This window comes from Hyperolius riggenbachi, chromosome 6 (genome assembly GCF_040937935.1).
Source record: "Hyperolius riggenbachi isolate aHypRig1 chromosome 6, aHypRig1.pri, whole genome shotgun sequence".
Lineage (NCBI taxonomy): Eukaryota > Metazoa > Chordata > Amphibia > Anura > Hyperoliidae > Hyperolius > Hyperolius riggenbachi.
Window position 1 is genome coordinate 304,227,948 of NC_090651.1, and position 23,782 is coordinate 304,251,729.

The following is a 23,782-nucleotide window of genomic DNA, read 5'->3' on the forward strand; positions in this document are numbered from 1 at the left end:
GATTGCCGCTAGTAGAATATCGGTAAAATTACCGATATTCTACTACTTAATTACGATAGTAAAATATTGTTAATCTTAACTGATATTTTACTATGACTTAACCTAACCCTGCTCCTACACAGAACCCTCTCTCTACCAATGCCTAACCCTAAGACCTCCATCTACTTATACCTAACCCTTAACCTCCTTTACCTCTTATACCTTATGGTAGCACCTAATCCTTAACTCCCGGTTGCACCTAACCCTAGATTTCGTACTAAGCAACATGTCTCTATTTTACACTTCATTTGTTTTGTACTAAATAATCGAATATTTTCTTGAAAGGCTGGAATTTGCCCGGGATTACAGTCCTCCATACACTCCAACCTTCATTAGCGGATGGGTACCTACTAATCCTGATGGAAAACCTTGGGAAGACCCAGTGGAACTTCAGCATCGGCATGAAGAATTAAGGTCACAGGTGAGCAATGACAACCCTATAATGGAACATTATTCATGATTGTTTGATCAGGTTTGCTGTGTGTTATTTCTGATATATTCGTTTACACTCGAGCTCTGATCTAAATGTATTCATATTACATAATTAGGTTGGATGAAAAAAGACATTCAATGTCGAGTTCAGCTAGAAAATATGTTACAGCACTGTCCTCTACCACCCTCACATATCCTTGTTAATCCAGAAGAAGGCAAAAATAACCTATAAAAGACTTGGGCCAATTAGCCTTAAAAGGGTAAAACATTATTCCTAACTTTAGAAGGCAATCAGATAACATTTCTGAATCAACACCACATTATTTATTGAAATACTTTTTCCAATCCTTTTTCCTGCTCTCTCACTGGTGGATGATCGGAGAAGTGCGGCGGTGGCAGGGATCCGAAGGGTGACATGGGAGACCAGGGTTCGAATCCTGGCTAGGGGTCAGTACCTATTCAGTGAGAAGTCCTTGGACAAGACTTCCTAACACAGCAGTGTGGCCTCTTGAGCGCGCCCTTAGTGGCTCCAGCTCTCTTGAGCACTTTAAGTCCAACAGGAGAAAAGCACTTTACAAATGTTAGGATTATTAGAGTGAGGTGGTGACCTGACATCAGTGGAGGGAGCGGGGCCAGCGCCTGTAAAAAGTCAGTGCATGGATCTAGTGTTATCGGCCGTGCATTGCTCTTCGTCAGTGGGAGAGAGGCCTATGTGGGTGTGTTGATGTAACACTGAAGCCACGGGCTGCTTGAACTCTAAAGCATCCGGAAAGTACATATATCCGTCCTCTGGCAATCCTCTCCTCATATCGTACCGTATGACATCTTAAAATGTTTGTTTCTCTTTATTTTTGATTGTTTACTTTGTATTTTTGTTTCATTTTCAGCAATCCGCTCCTCAAATTCTTCAGCCACCACCTCCCCCTGCTCTGAATGGGTACGTTCTTCAGCCTATGCGGGTTTATTATTCATTACATTTTATTCATTAATCCTCTGAAGCAAGTTACTATGAAACATATTCAGTAAATAGCTGTAAAATGAATGTGCGCACACAGCGCAGGGCATTTTTATCGGTATTTACACCTCTGGCGTTGTATCCATTATGCAAGTAGGGCAACTTGCGTTACCTAGGCCAGTGATCTGCAAACTTGGCTCTCCTGCTGTTTAGGAACTACAAGTCCAACAATGCATTGCGGGAGTCTGACAGCCACAGTCATGATTCATAAAGGGAAATGCATTGTGGGACTTGTAGTTCCTTAACAGCTGAAGAGCCAGGTTTGCAGATCACTGACCTAGGTAATGTTTACATTTCTAGTATGATGTGCGCTATGCTACTTGTGCAGCATGTGTTACTCCAGCAATGCCCACACTACCTAGGTAACACGATTTGTGCTACATCAGTGGTGTAAATACCCTTAAATTACAATGCGCTGCGTGATCATAGTCATTTTACTGTGACTATGCCCCTATAATGCTTATAGACGCCTTTTATAAAGCATGTTTAGGTTTTTATTTAAATTGTAGTGAGAAGAATATGGAGACTGCCATATTTATTTCCTTTTAAACAATACTAGTTGTCTGGCACTGGCAGCCCTGCTGATGTATTTGGCTGCAGTAGTGTCTGAATAACACCATAAACAAGCATGCAGCTAAATCTTGTCAGACCTGACAATAATTTCAGAAATATTAACCTTTTCCAAACATTAAAGCAGCCCATACACTGGTCGATATCTGCCATAGATATATAGCCGATTCGTCCACTCAGATCAAATCAGCTAGCAATCCATGCAGCAGGAAGCATGATCGATCGATCAATTTCTGACCGATTTCGATCAATTTAGTCAGTCGGTCCAGACGGAAAATCTAGGACAATTGGCTGCTGGCAGCCGATCGACGGCCCATAGAGTTGCATTGGATCAAATAGTCAAAACTGCATTTTCGATCGATTTCCAATAGATTTCATTCGGAAATCTATTAGAAATCTTTTCCTAGTGTGTCCCGCACATCAGATTCACGGCAGATTCGACCTGACAGGCATCTGACAGAAATCTATCTGATGGTCGAATCTGCTGCAAATCTATCAGTGTATCGGTACCTTAAAGAGACACTGAAGCAAGAATAAATCTCGCTTCTTGTCTCATAGTCAGCAGGGGCATGTGTGCCCCTGCTAAAACGCCGCTATCCCGCGGCTAAACAAGGGTCCCTGACCCACCCAAACCCCCCCCGCAAAATCTACGACCAACTTGGTCGTAGATTTTGCTGCTCTTGAGGCAGGGCTAACGGCTGCAGCCCTGCCTCTCAGCGCCGTCTATCAGCGGAGCATCGCCGCCTCTCCCCCGCCCCTCTCAGTGAAGGAAGACTGAGAGGGGCGGGGGAGAGGTGGAGATACGCGCTGACAGACGCGCGTGAGGCAGGGCTGCGGCGGTTAGCCCTGCCTCAATGCGGAAGAGGGGATGCGCTGCTCGGAGGGGATTTCGGGGGGTAAGGGACCCCATTTAGCCGCGGGATAGCGGTGTTTTAGCAGGGGCACACATGCCCCTGCTGACTATGAGGTCTGATTTATTCTTGCTTCAGACTCTCTTTAAGACACAAGCAAGGCAGTGGAAGACAAGAATGCATTTTTAGAGATGATGCACTGTACACATGATCAGTTCTAAGCATGTTATTGTTTTACAGTCACCAAGAGACGGACAGCAGGTGTGTCAGCTGCACATATGACTTTGTTGCACGGAACAGTAGTGAGCTGTCAGTGTTGCAGGGGGAAACTCTGGAGGTATGTACACGTTACTTTGTGGTTTTTGTATTGCAATGAACAGCTGGCAACTCTTGGACCCAATCATTACAAAACAAAAAGTTTGCTTTCTTAAGTATTTGCAAAAATTCCGGTTGTAGTGACCCAACCATTACAAGTGACCTTTTATTCTGTTATTGTGGGGTATACAGTAGAATCTCGTTATAGTAAACTCTGATATCATAAATCTCTGGATATAGTAAACTCAGGTTCCAGCAAATGCGTCTGTAAAAATATAAAATGTAAGACCAATTCTGATATAGTAAACTTCTGATATAGTAAACCCAAATTAGTTGGAAGTGGTATATGAATAACTGACTTGTGTGATTAAATGACTCAATGCCCAAAAACTAATTTCAATCTAGAAAATGTTTTATTAGTATATATTTAAAGCTAAAAAATAAAAAACCGCATGGGATGGCCACCCCACCATGCGTGCGCATCTCTGCTTGAGTGATATAGTAAACTACTTTTCCTGGTCCTTTGGAGTTTACTATAAATGGATTGTACTGTAGTCGCAAAACGTTGGTAAATTTGCCATTCACCAGTTACGTAGTGATTGATGCGCAAATAGCAGGACTCGCGTTAAATAAGTAAGACTCACGTTGCTAGTGTACTGCGCAATGGTAAAATTGGCATGCACCACTTGCGTACAGCAATTTTTCCAATATACCTCTCTATTTGCTAATGTCATACATCTGGAATCAGATCTTTACTGAGATACCATGGCATATCCATGAAACTGAGCATGGCAATTTTACAATTACTTACACAAGTTATGTAGCGTATGTGTTTGTAGCGCAAAGTTTAACCAGCATTACTGACACAACGCGTGCGTTGCTATAGCTACACTCTTATTAAGTACACAACAAAGATCACTTAATATACCCAGAGGTGTAACAATAGACCATGCAAGGGATACAGTCGCAGGGGGGCCCAAGAAGCCGAAGGGGGCCCTTGTGGGTAGAGAAGTTTATTTTCCCTGTCGTGAGAGACTGACAACTAAGGGCACGGAGAGAAAAAAACACGTTCTGCTCTCTGCACAATTGTGCTAATGACTGCATCTGTTTAGCCACTGATAAGGAATCATACAACGTTTTGCAGACAAAGATTTGTAGACAGTCACTAATCAGTGTGCAGCAAGCGCTTGTGTACAGCACCCAACCTCTCTACCCCTCCCCAAGTGCTGTGTACTGTAGTGATGCTGGAGAAGGCTGCAGAGCCAGTTTTGCTCCATCAGATGGGGTCAGAGTAAGTGTAATAAGCTGAGGCTGGGAGCACACTCGTCTGTCGGTTTTCTGTATGCGTTTTCTGCACACCATGTGTGTCTGTATGAGTGAAAACATGAACGTTTTATCACAGAAGCTAATGTAATTGATAGAGAAAATGCCTGCAGTGCTTCACTACTGTCTGCATGGGGAAAACACATTTAAAGTGAACCTTAAGCCAGGATCGTTTTGTAATATAAGGATATTACCTTATTCCTTTCTCCTATTACTGCATTTTCGCCTGTATTGCGCCGCTGCGGAGGCTTTAGTTCTATTGTTACCGGCAAGAGTAATATTTATAATTTATTCAAAATGGCGCTGCTGGCCGGAACTATTTCCGGGTCAGCCAGCGCTTCTTCGCTTCCTGAATCTCCTGTATCCTAGATACGCTCGCTCGTGCACTGATTTGTCTGTTTGAGTGCACGAGCGTAGAGACCTTCAAGCGCTGCTCCCGAGGCATTGCCGGAGTGTCTCCCAAGTAGTTATGACAAAGGAGGACAAGGCATAAGATATTTATTCATGTTTGCGCTTGCAGTGCACATCTCTATTCAATGTAAATTGAGCAGTGCGCCCGCGCCGTGCACGCGCGCACACGTTTCTTACATTCATGCACTCTACAGCGTAGTACAGTCAGCGGCGCCGGCGGCAGTAAGACCCAGGGAGAGAAGGAAGATTGATCTGTTTATAATCCTGGGTCATTCGCCGACAGGCGCCGTCAGGGCTGGCTGTCAGGGATGATTTATTGGAGACAGAGGACGAGATAACTAAACAAACTGTGCGGTAAGACTCCTATCACCCTCATATATTGTGTACACTTGGAGGTTTAAAAAAAAAGTTTGGCTTAAGTGCCTCTTGCTCTAGCCAATTGCTTAACATTGGTTCTCAGTTTACCTGTGCAGAAAACGAGCAAAGTTTTGCAGGGGGCCCAGTGATTTCTAGTTATTCCCCTGAATATACCGATGAAATATTACCACAGTTTTGTAAATATGCCTTATTCTTTTTTTATTTGTGCTTTTACAGAGGCAGAATTGTATTAAACATGTCTGACTACATTTTATAATTCCATTATCCTTTTGTTACAGGTTCTGGATGACTCCAAAAAATGGTGGAAGGTTCAGAATCGATTTGGACAGATCGGCTATGTACCATATAATATACTGGCTCCAGTTAAAGTACCAGAGTTGAACAACACAAGACAAAATGGAGTCCCGCCCTCAAGTCCATCCAGGGTAAGCGAGCTGTTAGTGATCGTCAGTGATGGTTCTACAGAGCTGGCCATTTCTATCATTCCTATTATCATTTATTTAGAAAGTAACAACTTATTACACAGTAATTATTAAGGAGTATAGTTTATGAAAAAGAGACAAATATTCACTTTAACATGACACAGGAAGGGACCCTCCTGCCCACAGCCCCATTATCCCTACAATAACAGCAATTCAAGTTCGGCTGGCACACCAATATCAATAATCAAGCAGTTTTATTGTATGCACAGGTTCTGTGCATACAATAAAACTGCTTGATTATTGATATTGGTGTGCCAGCTGAACTTGAATTGCTGATACTGGACTGATGTTGCTTCTGCATCAAGGCTGATCACCCAACCACCCACAGCATGGTGTGCCTATCCATAACCTTATACTGCATATCCCTACAATAAAACATGCATTGCTACATCTTAGTATGTGTTTGCTTTTAAAGTGTACCAGAGACAACAGATGCTTACCTTTTTATACCTACCTGGGGCTTCCTCCAGGCCCATGGGCACGGATTGCTCTCACGCCGCCGTCCTCCGCTGCCTGCAGCTCCGGTACCAGGTCCCTTAACTTCTTCCAGTCACGGCCAGTCTGACACAAGTGAAGTGCGCTATTTACGTATCTCTCCAGTGGCTGCTGAGATATACGTAAAGAACGCACTTCCTCTTGCGCAGACTGACCGAACTAACGGGACCCGATACCGGAGCTGCAGGCAGCGGAGGACGGCGGCGTGAGAGCAATCCGTGCCCATGGGGCTGGAGGAAGTCCCAGGTATGTATAAAAAGTTAAACATCTGTCGTCTCTGGTTTCCTTTAAGACATTTTACTGTACCTTCCTTATTCCGATAACTCCACTTGTGGTGGTTAACCTATTCGCGTTCCGTCGTTTTCACGTGAGAAATGTTCACCTCCCATTCATTAGCCTATAACTTTATCACTACTTATCACAATGAACTGATCTATATCTTGTTTTTTCCGCCACCAATTAGGCTTTCTTTGGGGGGTACATTTTGCTAAGAGCCACTTTACCGTAAATGCATTTTAACAGGAAGAATAAGAAAAAAATGGAAAAAATCATTATTTCTCAGTTTTCAGCCATTATAGTTTTAAAATAATACATGCCTCCATAATTAAAACTCACATATTGTATTTGCCCATATGTCCCGGTTATTACACCGTTAAAATATTGTCGCCATACATTGTGATAGGGACATAATTTTATTTGGAAATAAAGGTGCATTTTTTCCATTTTGCATCTATCACTATTTACAAGTTTAAAATAAAAAAAATATAGAAATATTTCATCTTTACATTGATATTTAAAAAGTTTAGACCCTTAGGTAAATATTTACATTTTTTTTTTTTTGTTTATTGTAATGTTTGTTTGTTTTTTTTATAGTAAACAATTTATTTGGGTAGTTTTGGGAGGGTGGGAGGTAAACAATAGATTTATAATGTAAATGTGTGTTCATTTTTTTTTTCCTTTCAGTTGTAGTATTACTTTTTGGCCACAAGATGGCGGCCATGAGTTTGTTTACATGATGTCACTCTAAGCGTAACACACGCTTAGAGTGACGCATCGGGGAGGGAACAGCCAGAAAAAGCACAGCTTCCGAGAGAAGCTGTCGCTTTTTCAGCGGTGGAGAGGAATCAGTGATCGGGCACCATAGCCCGATACATTGATTCCTTGGCTACCGAATCCGCGGCCGGGAGTGCGCGTGCACGTGCGCGATTGGCCGCGGGAGCGCGCGGTAGCGCGCATGGTTCCTGGACGTAGTTTCTACGTCCAGGAACCAAAATAGGTTAATCATATATAACTTTTAGGAGTTAATTCAGTAAAGCCTGGTAAAAACAGCACACAACAATTTTACCAGTATTTGTGCAAGTGAAGATAGTAATAAAATAGTGTTGTTTACAGCAGGATGAACGCTGCTTCTGAATTGAGTGAAACGCAATTTGGTTACAGCACATTATATTACCAATGCGCATGTTACTTGCGTACATACTGGTAAATTTGCTGTGTGTTGTATAGATTAGTGAGCATACCCCATAGATTTTATTGCGATTTTCTAAAACTCGACTCGAAAGAGCACCTGAAGCGTACCTACCACAAATGGTAAGTGTTCCACATGTAATACGAATGAAGATTCAACAATATGGGTTGTTTAATTTGCCAGCTTGATTTTACATAGATGCAGTTGTTTTATAGAAACAAAACCGCTATGGAATGATTCCACATGACATGTGTGTCACCACCATTCATCTAGGTCCCCAGTAATGATACAGTCTTGATTGTACAAATTTACCACTTCTATGCAATATGAGGGATTACTCAAAGTATCCATTCAAGTATACTCCATTTACCCTTTTACTTGATAGATTTGATAAGATTATACAATTAAGAATGTATCATTAATGGACACCTTTAGAGAAACCTGCCTACAAAGTTTGTAGAAATGTATAACTTTGACATTTACTTTATTTTCCAGAAATCACAGCCACCAACTCCACCCAAAAAGCCATCCAGGCCCGTTTCTCAGGCACAGTGGGATACAGTGGACAGCCAGCAGCCAGAACAGAACCATATACAGCAAGGTAACGCATAGCTTGTGAAGTCCTGACACCGAGACCAGTCACACCACCTGCCCTATTAGATATGTCACCTGCATGTATCACCTGCATGATACTGCCTACCCTATCAGATACGTCACCTGCCTGTAGAGCTACACCTGTCACATTCTGCACCTTGGATGCTGTTATTTAGACTCACCAGCAAGCCCAGTATGTCAACAGCATCAAGCGATCTGCACAAGGATTCAAATTAAGCACCGGAGGTGCTTAACTTGAATCCTTGTGCAGATTGCTTGATACTCCTCCCTGTATTGCCTGATGAAGCGGGATTGAGCCTGCGAAACGCGGTGCAATTTTTTTGTTGGAGTTTCTAATAAATGTGTTTGACTGTCTGAATCGCAGTCGTTGTCGTGTCTGCTTGAGGGAGGTAAGACCACCACTTCCTCCTTCATTTTTGCCATTTGAGTTGGTTTTTAAGCTCATTTAATCTAATTTTATACTTTTGGCGCCTCTGTTCATTGTATACAATAAATCATGACTTAAGTCAAATAAGGAGAGCTAAACCATGAGTTATCTCTTCTTATCCGTTTATCTCATGAATTATTTCTCTTTAGCTTTCCATTAGCACTCCTGAAGGTACATACACACGTCTGATTTTTCCAAACGACCGGTTGTTCAGACCGGTCGTTTGGACGTCAAGTCAGAAGTGTGTACAAACGATCGTTCAGCTGATAAGACTGGTTTTGACCGATCCGTCAAGCGGATCCGTCAAAACCAGTCTTATCAGCTGAACGATCGTTTGTACACACGGACTGGTCGTTTGGAAAAATCAGACGTGTGTATGTACCTTTACAGTTAAGATGAAAAATAAGTAAGCTTTGTGAATCAACCCCTATATCTGTAAAATTTATCCTAAACAGAACTTTACTATAATCCCTGACTCCAATTTGAACTTTTAGGTTGAAAACCAAGATATGAGATTTCAGCCAGATACGATGTCACACTGACATGGCGCTGGTCATTCAGCTCCTGCAGTGAGAAGTGATGAACTTTTCAACGTTTCTTCACTGCCCTTCTATCATAAGTGTTTGTACAGCCACAGAGAGGTTTTATGTCCTCTAATTCGTTTTCTAGAGAGCTGCTGCTGCTGCACATTTCTGACTGCATAAAGAAACTACAGTCATAAAATTGTTACTTTACAAACTTTTCAGTATTTCTATGAATACTTTCACTTATTCTTGATCCAGAAATCTTTTTCAATCAGTAGATCTGAAAAAGGTGCAGTAAACAAGTGGTGAAGGGCTTTATTCACAAAACAACAGTAACATTTACGTTTGCAGATAGTGCACCTAAATTTGTATGCATGTTATGTTACACAAGATACGTAAAGCGCGTTGAGCTATTTTTGCAGCGCACCTTATACTAGCAATGTGCATGCGGTTTACGAAACGTACGTTGTGCTATGTCCTAAGTCTTCTCCTAGGTGATACTTCCAAACCTTATGAATAAAATGCCTTTCAAGCCACCAGCAAGTAAGAAAATACTCAAAATAAATTTGACAGTATTTTTTTTCACCAACTTTTTGGTACTTTTTTTTTAATTGCTGAGGGCTGAAAAGTTATTTTAAACAGAAGATAACAAATAATCTCATAGGAGAATATTTAGGAGTAAAAGTGAATTGAATTAAGGCCATTGGACTTGATTCACTAAACTGTGATAACTCCACTATCACACCTTATCAAAGATCACACCTTATGAAAAGATATCACACCTTATCAAAGTTATCACACTTTATCAAAGTTAACACTCCTTATCAGAGTAGCATAGCAAGCGCTACGAACTTATGCCTGCTAATTGGCAATGGCACCTGTCCCGCCCTGAGCCCTGCGGGTTCGTAGTGCTCACTATGCTACTTTAATAAGGTGTGATTACTTTGATGTGTGATATCTTTTCATAATGTGTGATAACTTTGATAAGGTGTTATATCTTTTCATAAGGTGTGATATCTTTTCATAAGGTGTGATATTTGAGTTATCACTGTTTAGTAAATCAAGCCCCTTGTCTGTTTTACTTCTATAACATGCTTTGCTCAAGTGGTTTAACGTTAGTAATACTAGCAATGTGCACATTCTGTACAAAACACACATTGCGCTATTTGTGCAAAGGGCGCTACATCACATCGTTAGTAGCATCAATTTTACCGCCAGTTTGTGAATATTGCCTATAGTGTGTATGTACAGCTTATAAATATATTATCTTGGCAAAGTGAGGCGCCCTGCAGTAATTGCGATTAATACAGTCTCTGTTTCCACAGAAAAATTTGACAAAATAAACAGCATGAATGAGGAGCTGTTACTGAGACTGGCCAACGGCCGGACAGCACCACAGAAGAGTCTGCACATACATCGAATGTTAGATACAGCCATTCCTATGGATGAAGAGTCCAGTCCTGCAGAGGTCACCTCCTGGCTACAAGCAAAGGGCTTCAACACACTGTAAGTATCAACATTACTCATGGATAAAGTGTACTAATAGGAGCCAATGAGAAAACACCTTTCACTTATATATTGTGCTAAAGTGCACCTAAACAGTACATTCCAAAATGAAAAGTAATCAAAGTAATACTGTGACTGTTCACCTATTTTTTTTTTACCCATTGCAGCAACAGGTGATATCTGTATTAAACAGGAGGGAAGCACTGTGGCAGCTCCAGAATACACAATAATGTGTCTGTCACTTTGAATACCGTAGTTAGCACTACCCTCTCTTTTCCCCTCCTCTTGGCTCAGTTGCACACTACATACCTGAGCTGATCTAAGAGCTACCTCCCGCCCTACAAGGCATAATCTCTTAGAAGCCTTTGCACTGGCAAAAAAACTGCCGTGGCAGTTTTTCAGGAGGGGTGTGGCTAAACAATAAAAGGTCAGTTTTCAAACATTTATCCATGCTAGTGTCTATTATTACTTCTGTGGACTGTGCTGACAGCATGGAATTTTTTACACTTTAGGTCTGCTTCAAATAAGTAATGTGAGCTATGGGGTTGATTCACTAAGCCCCAAGAAACCCACTTTGTGCAGGTAGTGCAGGGAAATTTTACTGGAGTTTAGTGAAGCAACTCCTATATGAGAAGTTGGGACATCGTAGTTTACAGGAAGTAGGTGTGAGGAATTTTAAGACCTCTGATAACAGGAAATAACGGGGTCCATCTAAAAATGGCGCAGGGAGAAAAATGGCGCACCGTTCTGCCGATAAATGTATCATAAAACGTTATTTACCGAAAATACATTAAAACGGTAAATAGCGTTTTATGCTACATTTATTTCAGCACGGTACGCCATTAAAGCATGCAGGGGCTGCGGGTCGCTAGTATAGGCAGCGGGGGTTGGGGGAGAGAGGCAGCGAACACTGGAGGGCATAGGCAGCGGACGAAGATGTGTGCAATATGCATACATTACCTTGTCCCGGGCCGCCGATCGCTCCTTCCCTCCGCTCCTGCACTTTCTAGTTTGTTTGCTGTAGTCCTGCAGCCGGCCAATCACCATGCGGAGACTGAAACCGCATGGTGATTGGCAGGTACTACAGTAAACGAATGGAGGAAGTGAAGGAGCGGAGGGAAGGAGCGATCGGCGGCCCAGGACAAGGTAACGTATGCTTCTGCACACATCCTCCCCGCTGCCTATGCCCTCCAGTGTCCGCTGCCTCTCTCTTCCCCCCGACCCCTCTGTCCTCAGAAATGTTTAAGCTTTATAACGCTATTTAGCGTTATAAGTGTAAGGCACACTGCCTGCGCCATTTCTTAACACTTATAACGCTAAATAGCGTTATATAATGCAAGTCTATGGGGCGCCCTTCTTATTCCCCTGGCGCTGTGCGCCATTTTTAACTGTCCCATTTTTAACTGTACTTCAAATAAGTAATGTGAGCTATGGGGTTGATTCACTAAGCCCCAAGAAACCCACTTTGTGCAGGTAGTGCAGGGAAATTTTACTGGAGTTTAGTGAAGCAACTCCTATATGAGAAGTTGGGACATCGTAGTTTACAGGAAGTAGGTGTGAGGAATTTTAAGACCTCTGATAACAGGAAATAACGGGCAAGAGTTGTCTCAGTACAATAGAATGAATTTCTAGCATTCAGAACCCGCGATAACCGTCATAAAGATTTATTTTTTTTAATATGTATGGAAGTTATTTTGGTAAGTGAGGATTCTTTGTGTTTGAACGTTTTTATTTTCTACAAAACATTTATTTATTTTTTAAAGGATGTAAAATGAATTTAGGACTTGAACAAATGTAATATGAACAGCGTAAATTGCTTGTTGCTGTATTTTCATTACTTTAGTATTTATAAGAAGTAACATAGATTTCTCATTTTCATGCAGGACTGTAAAGTCATTGGGGGTATTAAACGGAGCTCAGCTGTTTTCTCTACGGAAGGATGAGTTCAGAGCTGTGAGTGCGGAGGAAGGTGCCAGAGTGTACAGCCAGGTCATGGTACAGAAAGCTCTCCTAGAGGTAGGTTCACCCTCATCACTAGAATAAAAACCTGCAACATGCTCATATACATACCGGCTACTCACGCACCTGCTGTATGCACAGGAATGACTTTTGTGCTACAATCTTTTCCTAAGTGCATGGTGAGCTTGTAGGTAGCTGGTATAGAATTTGGGCTATTGTAAGTCTCTTTCCCAACATATTATTGCCAATCTTAATGTATATACAGCACAGTCCCCAGTATCCGGCACCGGCAGGGATGGCCTGATGCCGGATACATGCGCTTGCCAGTTGCTTGAGCAACGGGCTAAAAAGGCACAGACCTTCCCCTGCAAATACTTACCGAGCCTCCAGCGATGTCTGGCAGCAGCCTCCCCATACTTCCTCCCGGGCTCCTAACAGCTTTCCTGGCATCCTTCGTGCACGCAAGTCGGCGTGTCACATGACCTACATCAGGTCAGGTGACACTGGCTTCCTTGCATCTCGCCGGAAACCACCTAGGAGCCTGTGGGGAGGTATGGGGAGGCTGCTGCCAGACATTGCTGGAGACTCGGTAAGTATTCCAAATGCCTCCAAAAGCCCCCAAACTATAGTCCCCATAATCCTTTAGGCGTGCCTGTTTGTTGAGACTTCCAGTTGCCTGAATTCCAGATAAAGGGCACTCTGCTGTACACACCTTGGATTTCCTTCAACCTGATTATCCACGATTGTTATGAGTAAAAATCTTGAGTGTGTCCAAGTTTAGCTGAGTGTAAATGTCGGTTGCCTCCCCTTCGGCAGTCAGCCAAGTGAAACCCCTCCCCTCTCCATAGAAAGGAGAACTTAGTGGCTCCTTCTCCACGCCTCTCCCCTCCCAGAATGCAGCACTTCAACACTAGACCCAGGGAGAGGAACAACAGGAAGTGGTGATGGTCATGTGTCTGCTGCTGATAACTAAAATAACTATGATAACATGTACTTTAAGTGTACCCAAGGCAGAATAAAATAATAGATACCTAAGAAGAAGTCAGCCTCTGTATCCTGCAGAGGCTCCTTACGTCCTCCTGGCTCCTACTGTTGCCATGAAGACCCCTGGAATATATCGGACAAGAGCTTGTTGGATATCTTATCGTGGTCACACTTTCTTCATGCACAAGCATGGCTGTACCATGCCTGCATTACTACGGCTGCACCTGAACAGTAAACCGCAACCACTAGTCCATGAGCAGCTTCGTGCTACTATGCAGATGTGGCCAAACTCAGGGACAAGGTCCTCCAGCACCCAAGGCTGAGACACCAAAGTGCGCCCCCCATCCCTCCCACACTGATTGCTATTAGACTAAGAGGCGCCACAGGGCCCACAACCTCCCCAACACCTTAATCTCTAGTTATCTGGCTTGCAGTCACTGCTATGTATCCCCTTTTCTTATTTCTTTCTGCTTCAAACACAGTTAGGAATGACCGCAGAATGAATTGTGCGCCCCCTCCTACACTGCGCCTCTCCAGCCTATGCCTCGGCCTGGCCCTGGGTGGACCACAGCCATGCTCATGCATGAACAGGATTTTCAAGAGTTTATGAACTTCCTGTACCATAAGAAAACAATTTTGCCTTGATATGGGGGCTTTAAGCAAGCGTTTGTCCCAAACTGAAACACATGCTCCATTGTCAATCTTTGTGATGCAGTGGTCACTTGGATAATAGGGGCCTGAGCCCACTGATGTAGTTGTGTCCGCTTTTCAGTTACACATCAGTGTTACAGATGCTGAAATGCGGACAGAACTGCGTTTGTGGGCTCAGGCCCTAAATATTATATTATTATTATTGTTAATTTATATAGTGCTGTGACATCTTCCACAGCACTTCACAGAGTATATAGTAATGTGAGTAACAGTCCCTCAGTGGTGCTCACCATCTAATTCCTAACATAGTCATATGTCCCCAAAAAAGGGCCAATTTGGAAGGGGGGGAGGGAGACCAATTAATTCATCTGTGTTTTTGAGATGTGGGAGGAAAAGTTCCAAAAGGAGACCCACACAGGCACAGGGAGATCATAGAAACTCCATGCACAGAGTGTCCTAGCTTATATGTGAAACGGGCTCTAGGGCTGCAAGGCGGGAGTGCAATGTTATTCACTAAGCAACCACATCACCTTTTTTACATAATAAAGAAATGCAACTATATATGTAAAATTCTTTGATGGAAACTTTAACTGTTTTTAAATTTATTTATTTTTTTTTTTTTTAGGATCGTAAGAAGACTTCGGAGCTGGAAGCCATAATGGAGCGGCAGAAGAAGAAGGTGGACATTGATGGAGAAAATATCAGCCTCTGAGGATCTAAATTCGGCTCCATGGACTTAAACAGATTCGATTAAACTTGCTCCAAGGAATATAAATATATATATATAAACTTAAGTACATAAATATACCAAAGACTGCTGCAATCTTGTCTGCTGGAGAAGACATTTTATGGAGGTACTGGTCTTCCTGGTTACATTATGCTTCAGTTATCACTCTTGGATTATGAGCGTATAAACTGGTCTATGGACAGGATGGGATGACCTGCAATCAAATTCTGCCTCACTTCTACCTTCTAAACATGAAGAATTCCTACTCAACACAGGACATATATGATTACTTATAGACTCTTCTCAAAAAACACCCATTGGTTCAGTTTTGGTCTAGAATACAGTGTTTTCTTTTATGTTATTCCTTCAGGGTTTAAGTTAAAATTGATATTCAGCTTTGTTTAAAAGATCAGTTTACCTAAAACTGGGATTTCACTGATGAGTGGATACAGGAAAGCTAAATTACCCACTGGTTTTTTCTAGCTCTCGGGATCTCCGTGGTGACATCTCAAAGTTCTCAACTCTGCTTCATGCCTTCATTACTCCATTTTCTACATGCCTCCCATTTTTGTGGAAAGAGTTGTCACCAGAGAATGTTACATGAAAGAATGGATAGCAATGTACGTAATGATGCTAATTACATGAATTATAAGTTACCCAACAGTCTTTCTTAAAAAAAAAAAATCTGATTTTTTTTACTTGGGAAGACATCTTGACCAACATTCATACATGAGTTAAGTCCTTGCTTCCATTACCCAGTAGTGGGTAATGCCAGGTACTATTTGATGAGATCTGGGTTCTGTCTGACATGGAGCTTACTATTTGAGGATATTATTCTGCCTCCTCCAATCGTATCAGCAGATGATATCATGGAGGAGAAAAACAAGGATCACACCAAGTGTCGGAGATAAGGATCCCACACTTGTACGCAGCGCGGCACCACCTTCACTAAGCAGAGAGGCAGATTTATATTACCACCATCATTTATTTGTCAAGGGCAAAAATATTTTCCATGGACAATATTGATGCCAGTCTCTTTGCAAATATGTGACTGGTCATGATGGATAGACTATGGAGATGTAGATGTCCTCATAACAGAGTCAAGGAACCAAAGAACAGAGAACGGGATCAACCATCAATTTTAAGTGAACTGATACTTAATAAGCTTTAATAGCGCAAGTTTTTTTTTAAAAAAATGATACTAATCTTTAATTTGTTTATAAGGAACTGGGGAAAATGTGATATTCCACATTTGGAATTTTTCTTGATCTTTACATTTTATATATTTACGTATATGTTTGGTGTCTAAGAACAAATCCCAACCAAATACACATCAATGCCTGTATGACCTAAGAAGCAATAATCACCAGCAACATATAAAAAGGCTGCATAAGCAAGCAAGATTCACCCTGGCTATAGATAAGTTCCATTCCATGGTTTAAATGAACTACAATATACTCTACATTCCATTGTATAATAAGAGCTGCAATATATTCTGAAAGTCATGGGTCAGATTTCTGTAAGCAGAATCTATGCACTCTCTACTCCTCATATTGTATTTAATGTCTGTCTGTCTGTCTATTTAAGTACCAAAATTAAAGGGCTATATATTTCTGTATTTTTGTGTGATTTATTATGGGGTCTTCAGAAGTACAAAGTGGCTTATATTTGGCATTTTGCGCTGCAGATCTTGATTAAATCCGATTAATTTTCGCAAAAAATTATCTTACATATGACAAGAATATCAACAAAGAGTGCAAACTTTGTGGGTGCTGAGACTGCATCATGCTAGATCAGGGGTCCCCAAACTTTTACGGTCAAGGGCCGGGTCAACATACTTCAGACTGCTGAGGGGCTGAAGTATACATAAAATAATGTTAAAAAAACATTACACTGTATCTAGTACTGTAAACAGCGCCTATTAACACACGCAGCCCTTATGTCTCATTTAACCAGAGCAGATATTATGCCACCAACACAGCAAGAGCAGATATCATGACCATAACATAGTAAAAGCAAGAAGTTTTAAATCAGGATGATACCATTTATTGGCTAACTAAAAATGAATAAAAATAAGCAAGCTTTTGGCCTTGCAGCCTTCGTCGGGCTTATATCCTGTTAGTTTAACAACAGGATATAAGCCCGACGAAGGCTGCAAGGCCGAAAGCTTGCTTATTTTTATTCATTTTTAGTTAGCCAATAAATGGTATCATCCTGATTTAAAACTTCTTGCTTTTACTGATGGCTAACACTGTACAATACCCTACTGCTACTAACATAGTAAGTCATATGTGAGTCAAAATGTCACCCAAGGGCCTGCAAAAACCTACAGCACAATCTCACCCACACACACACGATCACTGTAGCAATACATACAACAGAACATCCATCCATTCTCCCTCTGCAAAGCAATTAAGGTGCAAAATAAGCATAACATTCCTTACACAAAAAGAAACATTTTTAAGCCTAGTTACCGTATATTACCAAAATCATCACCAAAGACAAAAAAGAAACATTTTTTAAACCTAGATATATACAAAATTGTCTCAAAAACAAACGCACACAGACGCACGCACGCACGCATACACACTTTGAATCAGTCTCTGATGGAATCACACAGTGCTCAATTTAAAATTCTGTCCAGCTGCTTAATCATCCTCCCCCCCACTCACCTCTCCCACCGCCCACCATGACCCTTATGGGAAAAAGCCTTTGCATTACATTGCCTCTAATTCTTCTCGATCATACTCGGAGAACTCCCAGTAGCAGCCATTCAGTCACGTGGTGCCCAAAGAACGTCTTTGCGTGCCAGGCAGTGTACTACCTTTTGTGTTGTGGAAGGCCGCTAAAAAAAAGCCTCAGGCGGATTCAGCCCGTGGGCCGTAGTTTGAGGACCACTGCGCTAGATGGTGAATGTTACAGGGAGGTCATGGTCAATCCCCTGCCACACCTGTAATTGCTTTATTACAACAACAACAACAAATAACATTTGTAGAGCGCTTTTCTCCCATAGGACTCAAAGCGCATAAGCATGGCTCAGACCATTGTGGTACAGAGGAAGAATTTTATAAGTCCGGAAATGCCAGGCTAAACAGGTGGATTTTCAGTCTAGATTTGAATAGCTCCAGGGACGGTGCTGTCTTTACTCGGTGTGGCAGGGAGTTCCAAAGAGTAGGGGCAGCATGACAGAAGGCTCCATCTCCAGATTTTTTGAGGTGCACTCTGGGAGTGACCAAGTTTATAGAACTAGCTGATCTGAGGTTGTGAGAGGTGTGGTGCAGCTTCAGCAAGTCCTTCATGTATCCAGGGCCCAGATTGTGCAGGGATTTGAATGTCAGCAGTCCAATCTTGAAGAGTATTCTCCATTCTACTGGTAGCCAGTGCAATGAGCGAAGGATCGGTGTAATGTGACAGTGGCGAGGCTGGTTTGTTAGCAATCTGGCAGCAGCATTCTGCACTAATTGCAGGCGACGCAGGTCCTTTTTGGGGAGGCCAGCATAAAGGGCATTGCAGTAATCCAGCCGTGATGTGATGAAGGCGTGAACTAGGGTTGGAAGATCCTCTGGGGGAATCAGATGTTTAATCTTTGCAATGTTCTTCAGATGAAAGTAGGAAGATTTAATGACAGATGAAAATTGGGTTTCTGAAACTTAAATCCCCATCGATTAGTACGCCAAGGCTGCACACAAGGTTGGAGCTGTTTATGTCCGAATTCCCAATCCTGATTGGTGTTGCTTTAGGATAGAGCTGTTTTGATGGCGAGCACTGGCTTTGGACAAAGAGGACCTCAGTTTTGTCAGCATTCAGTTTCAACCAGTTATCATTCATCCATGCCTGTAGCTCAGCTAAGCAAGAGTTTATTTTTGGAGTAGGGTCTGTTCCACCAGGTTTGAAGGACAGGTATAGCTGTGTGGCATCGGCGTAGCAGTGGTACGTCAGGCCATGTCGTTGGATAAGTGTACCGAGTGGCAACATGTAGATTGCAAACAGCAGAGGGGATAGGATTGATCCTTGTGGCACTCCGAATTGTAGAGGTGCAGGTTTGGACATTATAGGTCCTAGGGATACTCTCTGTGTTCTGTCAGTCAGGAATGATCTGAACCACTGGAGGACTGATCCACTGATGCCACAGTACTCCTGCAGTCTGTTAAGCAGGATTTCATGGTCAACTGTATCAAAAGCCGCTGAGAGATCCAACAGGATTAGGATGGAGCATTCCCCTCTGTCCCTTGCCATGAGCTGGTCGTTGCAGACTTGGATGAGGGCTGTTTCACAGCTGTGGTGTTTCTTAAAGCCAGATTGTAGAGGGTCCAGGATGTTGTTTACTGACAGCCTGGTTTCAAGTAGCAGATAGACAGCCTTTTCAATAATTTTACCTAAGAAGGGGAGGTTACAGCTTAATTAGCAATTTCAGCTCTGGTGTGGTGTCCTGGGGTGGTCATGCAAATCTGTGGCTGCTACCTGATAAGGGAAGCAACACCACCTTTCACCAGTCCACACACCAACGTGGTGATAGCACCCAAATTTAAAGCGTGGCCAAACAGCGGCCGTTTAGCTCTGACTGGCTATTTTGTGGGGAGAAATGTTGTGAATTTGGTGGGTTATATGTACAGTTACATGGGTGTAGGGGGATCGACCATGACCCCCTCTAACATTCCCCATCTAGTGTGTAGTGATACAATCTCAGCACTTACAAGGTGTGCATCCTATCTCCATATTCTCGGAACGAACAGTTCCTTTTAATTATATTTCAATAAAGTTATAACTTTTTAACTTGTACTATAGGGCTTGTCCGTTTGGACCTAGTTTGCATAATTTTCACACATACCTCACAGAACATCAGCGAGGGATTAAGATGCATTGGGGTCCAAGGTAATGTAGTAGCTTTGTCTTCCTCCAATAGTCTTTTTGGTATGCTGAGGTGGAAAGGGGGTAGGGGAGGATGTAGCTAGGGCCCTTAATGCCCACTAGACCACAGGCATCTGCTTAACAGATGATCTTGCCCTGCTGAAAGTGAGAATTTGGATTCTGGGCTCCTAGAATAAATGCTTTCTACTTCACCCTCAGTCATGTCATTTCTCTAGAAGATACCATCATCAGATCTTTGGCCTACTTGCTTAGTCCTACTATCTTGCTTCACAGCAATCCCTGACTTTCTAATAATACTATTAATATTAAAGAGACACTGAAGCGAAAAAATATATGATATAATGAATTGGTTGTGTACTATGAATAATTACTAGAAGATTAGCAGCAAAGAAAATATTCTCATATTTTTATTTTCAGGTATATAGTGTTTTTTTCTAACATTGCATCATTCTATAATATGTGCAGATTACACAACACTCAGCATTCAAAATGATTCTTTCAGAGCAGTCTATGAACTAATGACCTCTCCTCTGGCAGAGAAAAAGTAAATAGTTAAAAAACAGTTGAGATAATAAAAGTCAGAAAACAGCCCTCTCCACGACTTTGAAAGTTGTAGAGATTAATGGCTTTTTTGTATAGAGATAACAACTGGAGTTTCTTAACTCTTCCTGTACTGGAAACAATTAGACTGATGTATCTGATCTTAATGTTTTATTTCTTAAGGTCCGTACACACGCCGGACTGGAGGCAACGACGGGTCTGTCGTCACCTCCCGCTGGGTGGGCGTTCCAACGACAGTCCGGCGTGTGTACGCACTGTCGGCGGACTGAAACGGCTGCTTCTGAGCGATCCGCCGGGCCGTATCGGTCCGCCGACCGTGCGTACACACGCCGGACTTTCGTTGGAACGCCCACCCAGCGGGAGGTGACGACGGACCCGTCGTTGCCTCCAGTCCGGCGTGTGTACGGACCTTTAGCTGTACTACACATACAAATCATAATATCATAATTTTTTTCGCTTCAGTGTCTCTTTAACACCCAGTAAAATAATATTCTAATATTCGGTCTTTTTCAGAATTGTAATATTCCTTTTATATAAAATAAATGAATTCCATGCAAATTACAAATGTTCCTGCACACAGGCAGGTTTGAGAGCTATGTGTGGACGGGATCTATCACCACATCTTCAAGACAGCTGTCTGATCATTATTAAACACCCAAAAGGGGTAGGGAAGGATAAAGAACCGTCCTAATGATGGTGCAGGTAGGATGGGTGGTTTAGCACCCTAAAAGAAAAAAACACACAGAGACAACGGGAGCTCAGATGGTTCAGTACATCACAATAAGTGGGTATAGAAATTAATTGAAGAAATTTGGTACTTACAAAGAGGTCACCAACCACTGACGAGTACGTGGATCCATATAAAACCCAACTCCACTCGGGTGCCCCTGGATTCGGTCGCACTCTTAGTAAAAACAGCCAAGAACATGCATGTGGCAGAGCCTCAAGGAGCCAGAGTAGACCCCTCCCAGGGAGGGTAGTAAGCAAAAACGGGGGAAAGAGGCGCCCAAGGGTATAATAAAACTTTGTTAAAAACAATTAAAAAGAAAAAAAGGTGAGGTGGCTTACCTCAATGATGACAATTCAAATGACAAATTAATTTTATTATGCACAGGCAAGGCGTTTCTAGGGACTGCCCACTTCCTCAGGCAAATTAAAGTGCCAAAGGGTGGTATGAGCCAAATATAGGGCGGCTCTCATAGCATCCTTTGCGTCTTTAATTGGCCTGAAGAAGTGGATAGAGTCCCATGAAATGCGTTGCCAGTGCATAATAAAATTAATTTGTCATATAACCACTTTGGGGCCATCATTACAATTCTGCAGTTCCTTCCCAATGTTCTTAAAGCGGACCCAAACCAAACATTTTTTTAATTAAAACTATTTAGTTGCACCACTCTGACACATACAAAGATAAATAAACACTCCTTCAAACTTATGATAATTTCAGTGCATGCTTTCCACCATTCTCTTTTCATAGCTAGGGTTATACTGGGGGCAGCCATTAGCAATTCCTCCATTGCCGGACACCATCTACTCCACCAGTTTGCCGGAAAAATCCGGGCAATTTGAAAGGAAGGGAGGGGTTCCTCCAATAAATGTAAAATATGTTATATTTGTCATCATGCAGCTGAAAAAAGGCTGCTATTTATTATTATAATTTAGAAAATAGATTTTATTTCTGAAATCTTGTATTTTTAATTTGGGTCCACTTTAAGGGTTCTTCCACACTTAGCCCGTTGCAATGCAATGGTATTTCAATGGGGCTTTCACATTAAGTGTGGCGGGTTCTGGTGCAGTGATTACTGCCTCACTGTATGGTTTTCGGCTACGTAATGGACTTGGTGTGAAAGAGAGCCCTGAAAGTCACACATTCCACCAACGCAGGGGTTAACAGGGCCCTGACACAAACATGACCTCCGCTGTTTCCATGCAATAAAAGTGTTTACATAACGTTTTATACCTTTAATCTTATCTTGCAAGTCTAGTGGGAGGGATACAGCAGAGTATAAAATATTTCATGGGAAGGAGCTATAATATTTTTATTAGATGTCTTGGTTTCGGAAGTTTGCTTTTATACTTCAGGGAGGTAACATTGTTTTTCTCTATATGGAAAGGTCTGCCGCCTGGTCTGACTGGATCCCAGATTATGCTGAAGTGTGCCTGGCAGTACTGGCCTTCCTGAAGGGGAGAACACAAGTTAAATAGCAGGGCAGCGGGTATGTTGTGCACAATAGGTCTGTTCTGCACCTTACAACTCTTCATCTGATCTACTCCTGGATTTTCAGCCCAACCATTAAATACAAACATCCCATAGCCGTCAATCCTGTGTCTACTCCTGCCCACTTTCTATTTCCAGTAGACCAATTTGTCTAATTTGATCTCGGCTAGACAATGTCTAGGTGTTCAAGGTAAGAAATCGCATCTGAGCGTTTAGAGCCCCAGCTTAGTTCTGTGAATTGTAAACGATTATCACTTCATCTCCTGTCTACTGCTAAAAGCTGTGAGGTAGACAGGAGGTGTGGCTTCCTTGACCAGGGGCAGTCCTTCAAATGTTTAATACCTTATATGGCAATGATGTTGGAAGCTCCAACTCCAGTAGGCTGAAGCCATACTCCCTTCATGAAAGGCTGTATTGCAAGTGAAAGGAAGCCTTGGACCAGCCACTATAAGGCCCTCGTGTCTAAATCCCACATTCTTTTTGTAGGCAGATGACATCACTTCTGCTGGCCCCAAATGTTTCAATTGCAGTCAATCGGCGCTTTCAGTGCAATAAAGCGATTGCATCTATGCAAAATCAAGCTAGCAAGTTAAAGCAAATCTAAAGCCTTCCCCGATCCTCCTCTAAATCCTTCCCTTTCTGCTGCTGGCCAGGACTCTCTTGATTTTCGCAGCTGCGCTCCACTTCATGTACAAGCAAGGCCGAACTGCGCAGGCATCAGTAGGGTTTGCTCTTGCGCATTAGCCGCTCATGCACAGGGGAAAAAAAGCCATGCATGAGCGTCTCTGTGCTACCGTGCAGCTTGTACTTTGTGCCTGCGCAGTGCAGCTGTGATCATACTGAGAGGAGCATAGCTGAGAGCAATAGTCAATGTTGACTATTATAAAAAGAAGCCCAGTGCAAAAGTGCCATCCACAGGCTTCCTCCTACTTAGGTAAATATCTAACTTTTCTTTTCAAACT

The 23,782-nt window shown here is 42.3% G+C and overlaps 1 protein-coding gene across 2 annotated transcripts in view; it reads left to right on the forward strand.

Annotated features, from left to right (window-relative positions):
* EPS8L1 (EPS8 signaling adaptor L1) overlaps positions 1 to 16,790 on the forward strand; it is a 152,356-nt gene extending 135,566 nt beyond the window's left edge. For both annotated transcript variants that reach the window (XM_068241242.1, XM_068241243.1), the window contains 8 exons: positions 325 to 460; positions 1,359 to 1,408; positions 3,148 to 3,244; positions 5,613 to 5,759; positions 8,275 to 8,380; positions 10,671 to 10,851; positions 12,735 to 12,867; positions 15,071 to 16,790. In XM_068241242.1, coding sequence (XP_068097343.1) covers positions 325 to 460; positions 1,359 to 1,408; positions 3,148 to 3,244; positions 5,613 to 5,759; positions 8,275 to 8,380; positions 10,671 to 10,851; positions 12,735 to 12,867; positions 15,071 to 15,157 — 937 coding nt within the window. In that variant the 3' untranslated portion in view covers positions 15,158 to 16,790. The remainder of the gene's footprint in view (positions 1 to 324; positions 461 to 1,358; positions 1,409 to 3,147; positions 3,245 to 5,612; positions 5,760 to 8,274; positions 8,381 to 10,670; positions 10,852 to 12,734; positions 12,868 to 15,070) is intronic.
* The last annotated feature ends 6,992 nt before the right edge of the window (positions 16,791 to 23,782 follow it).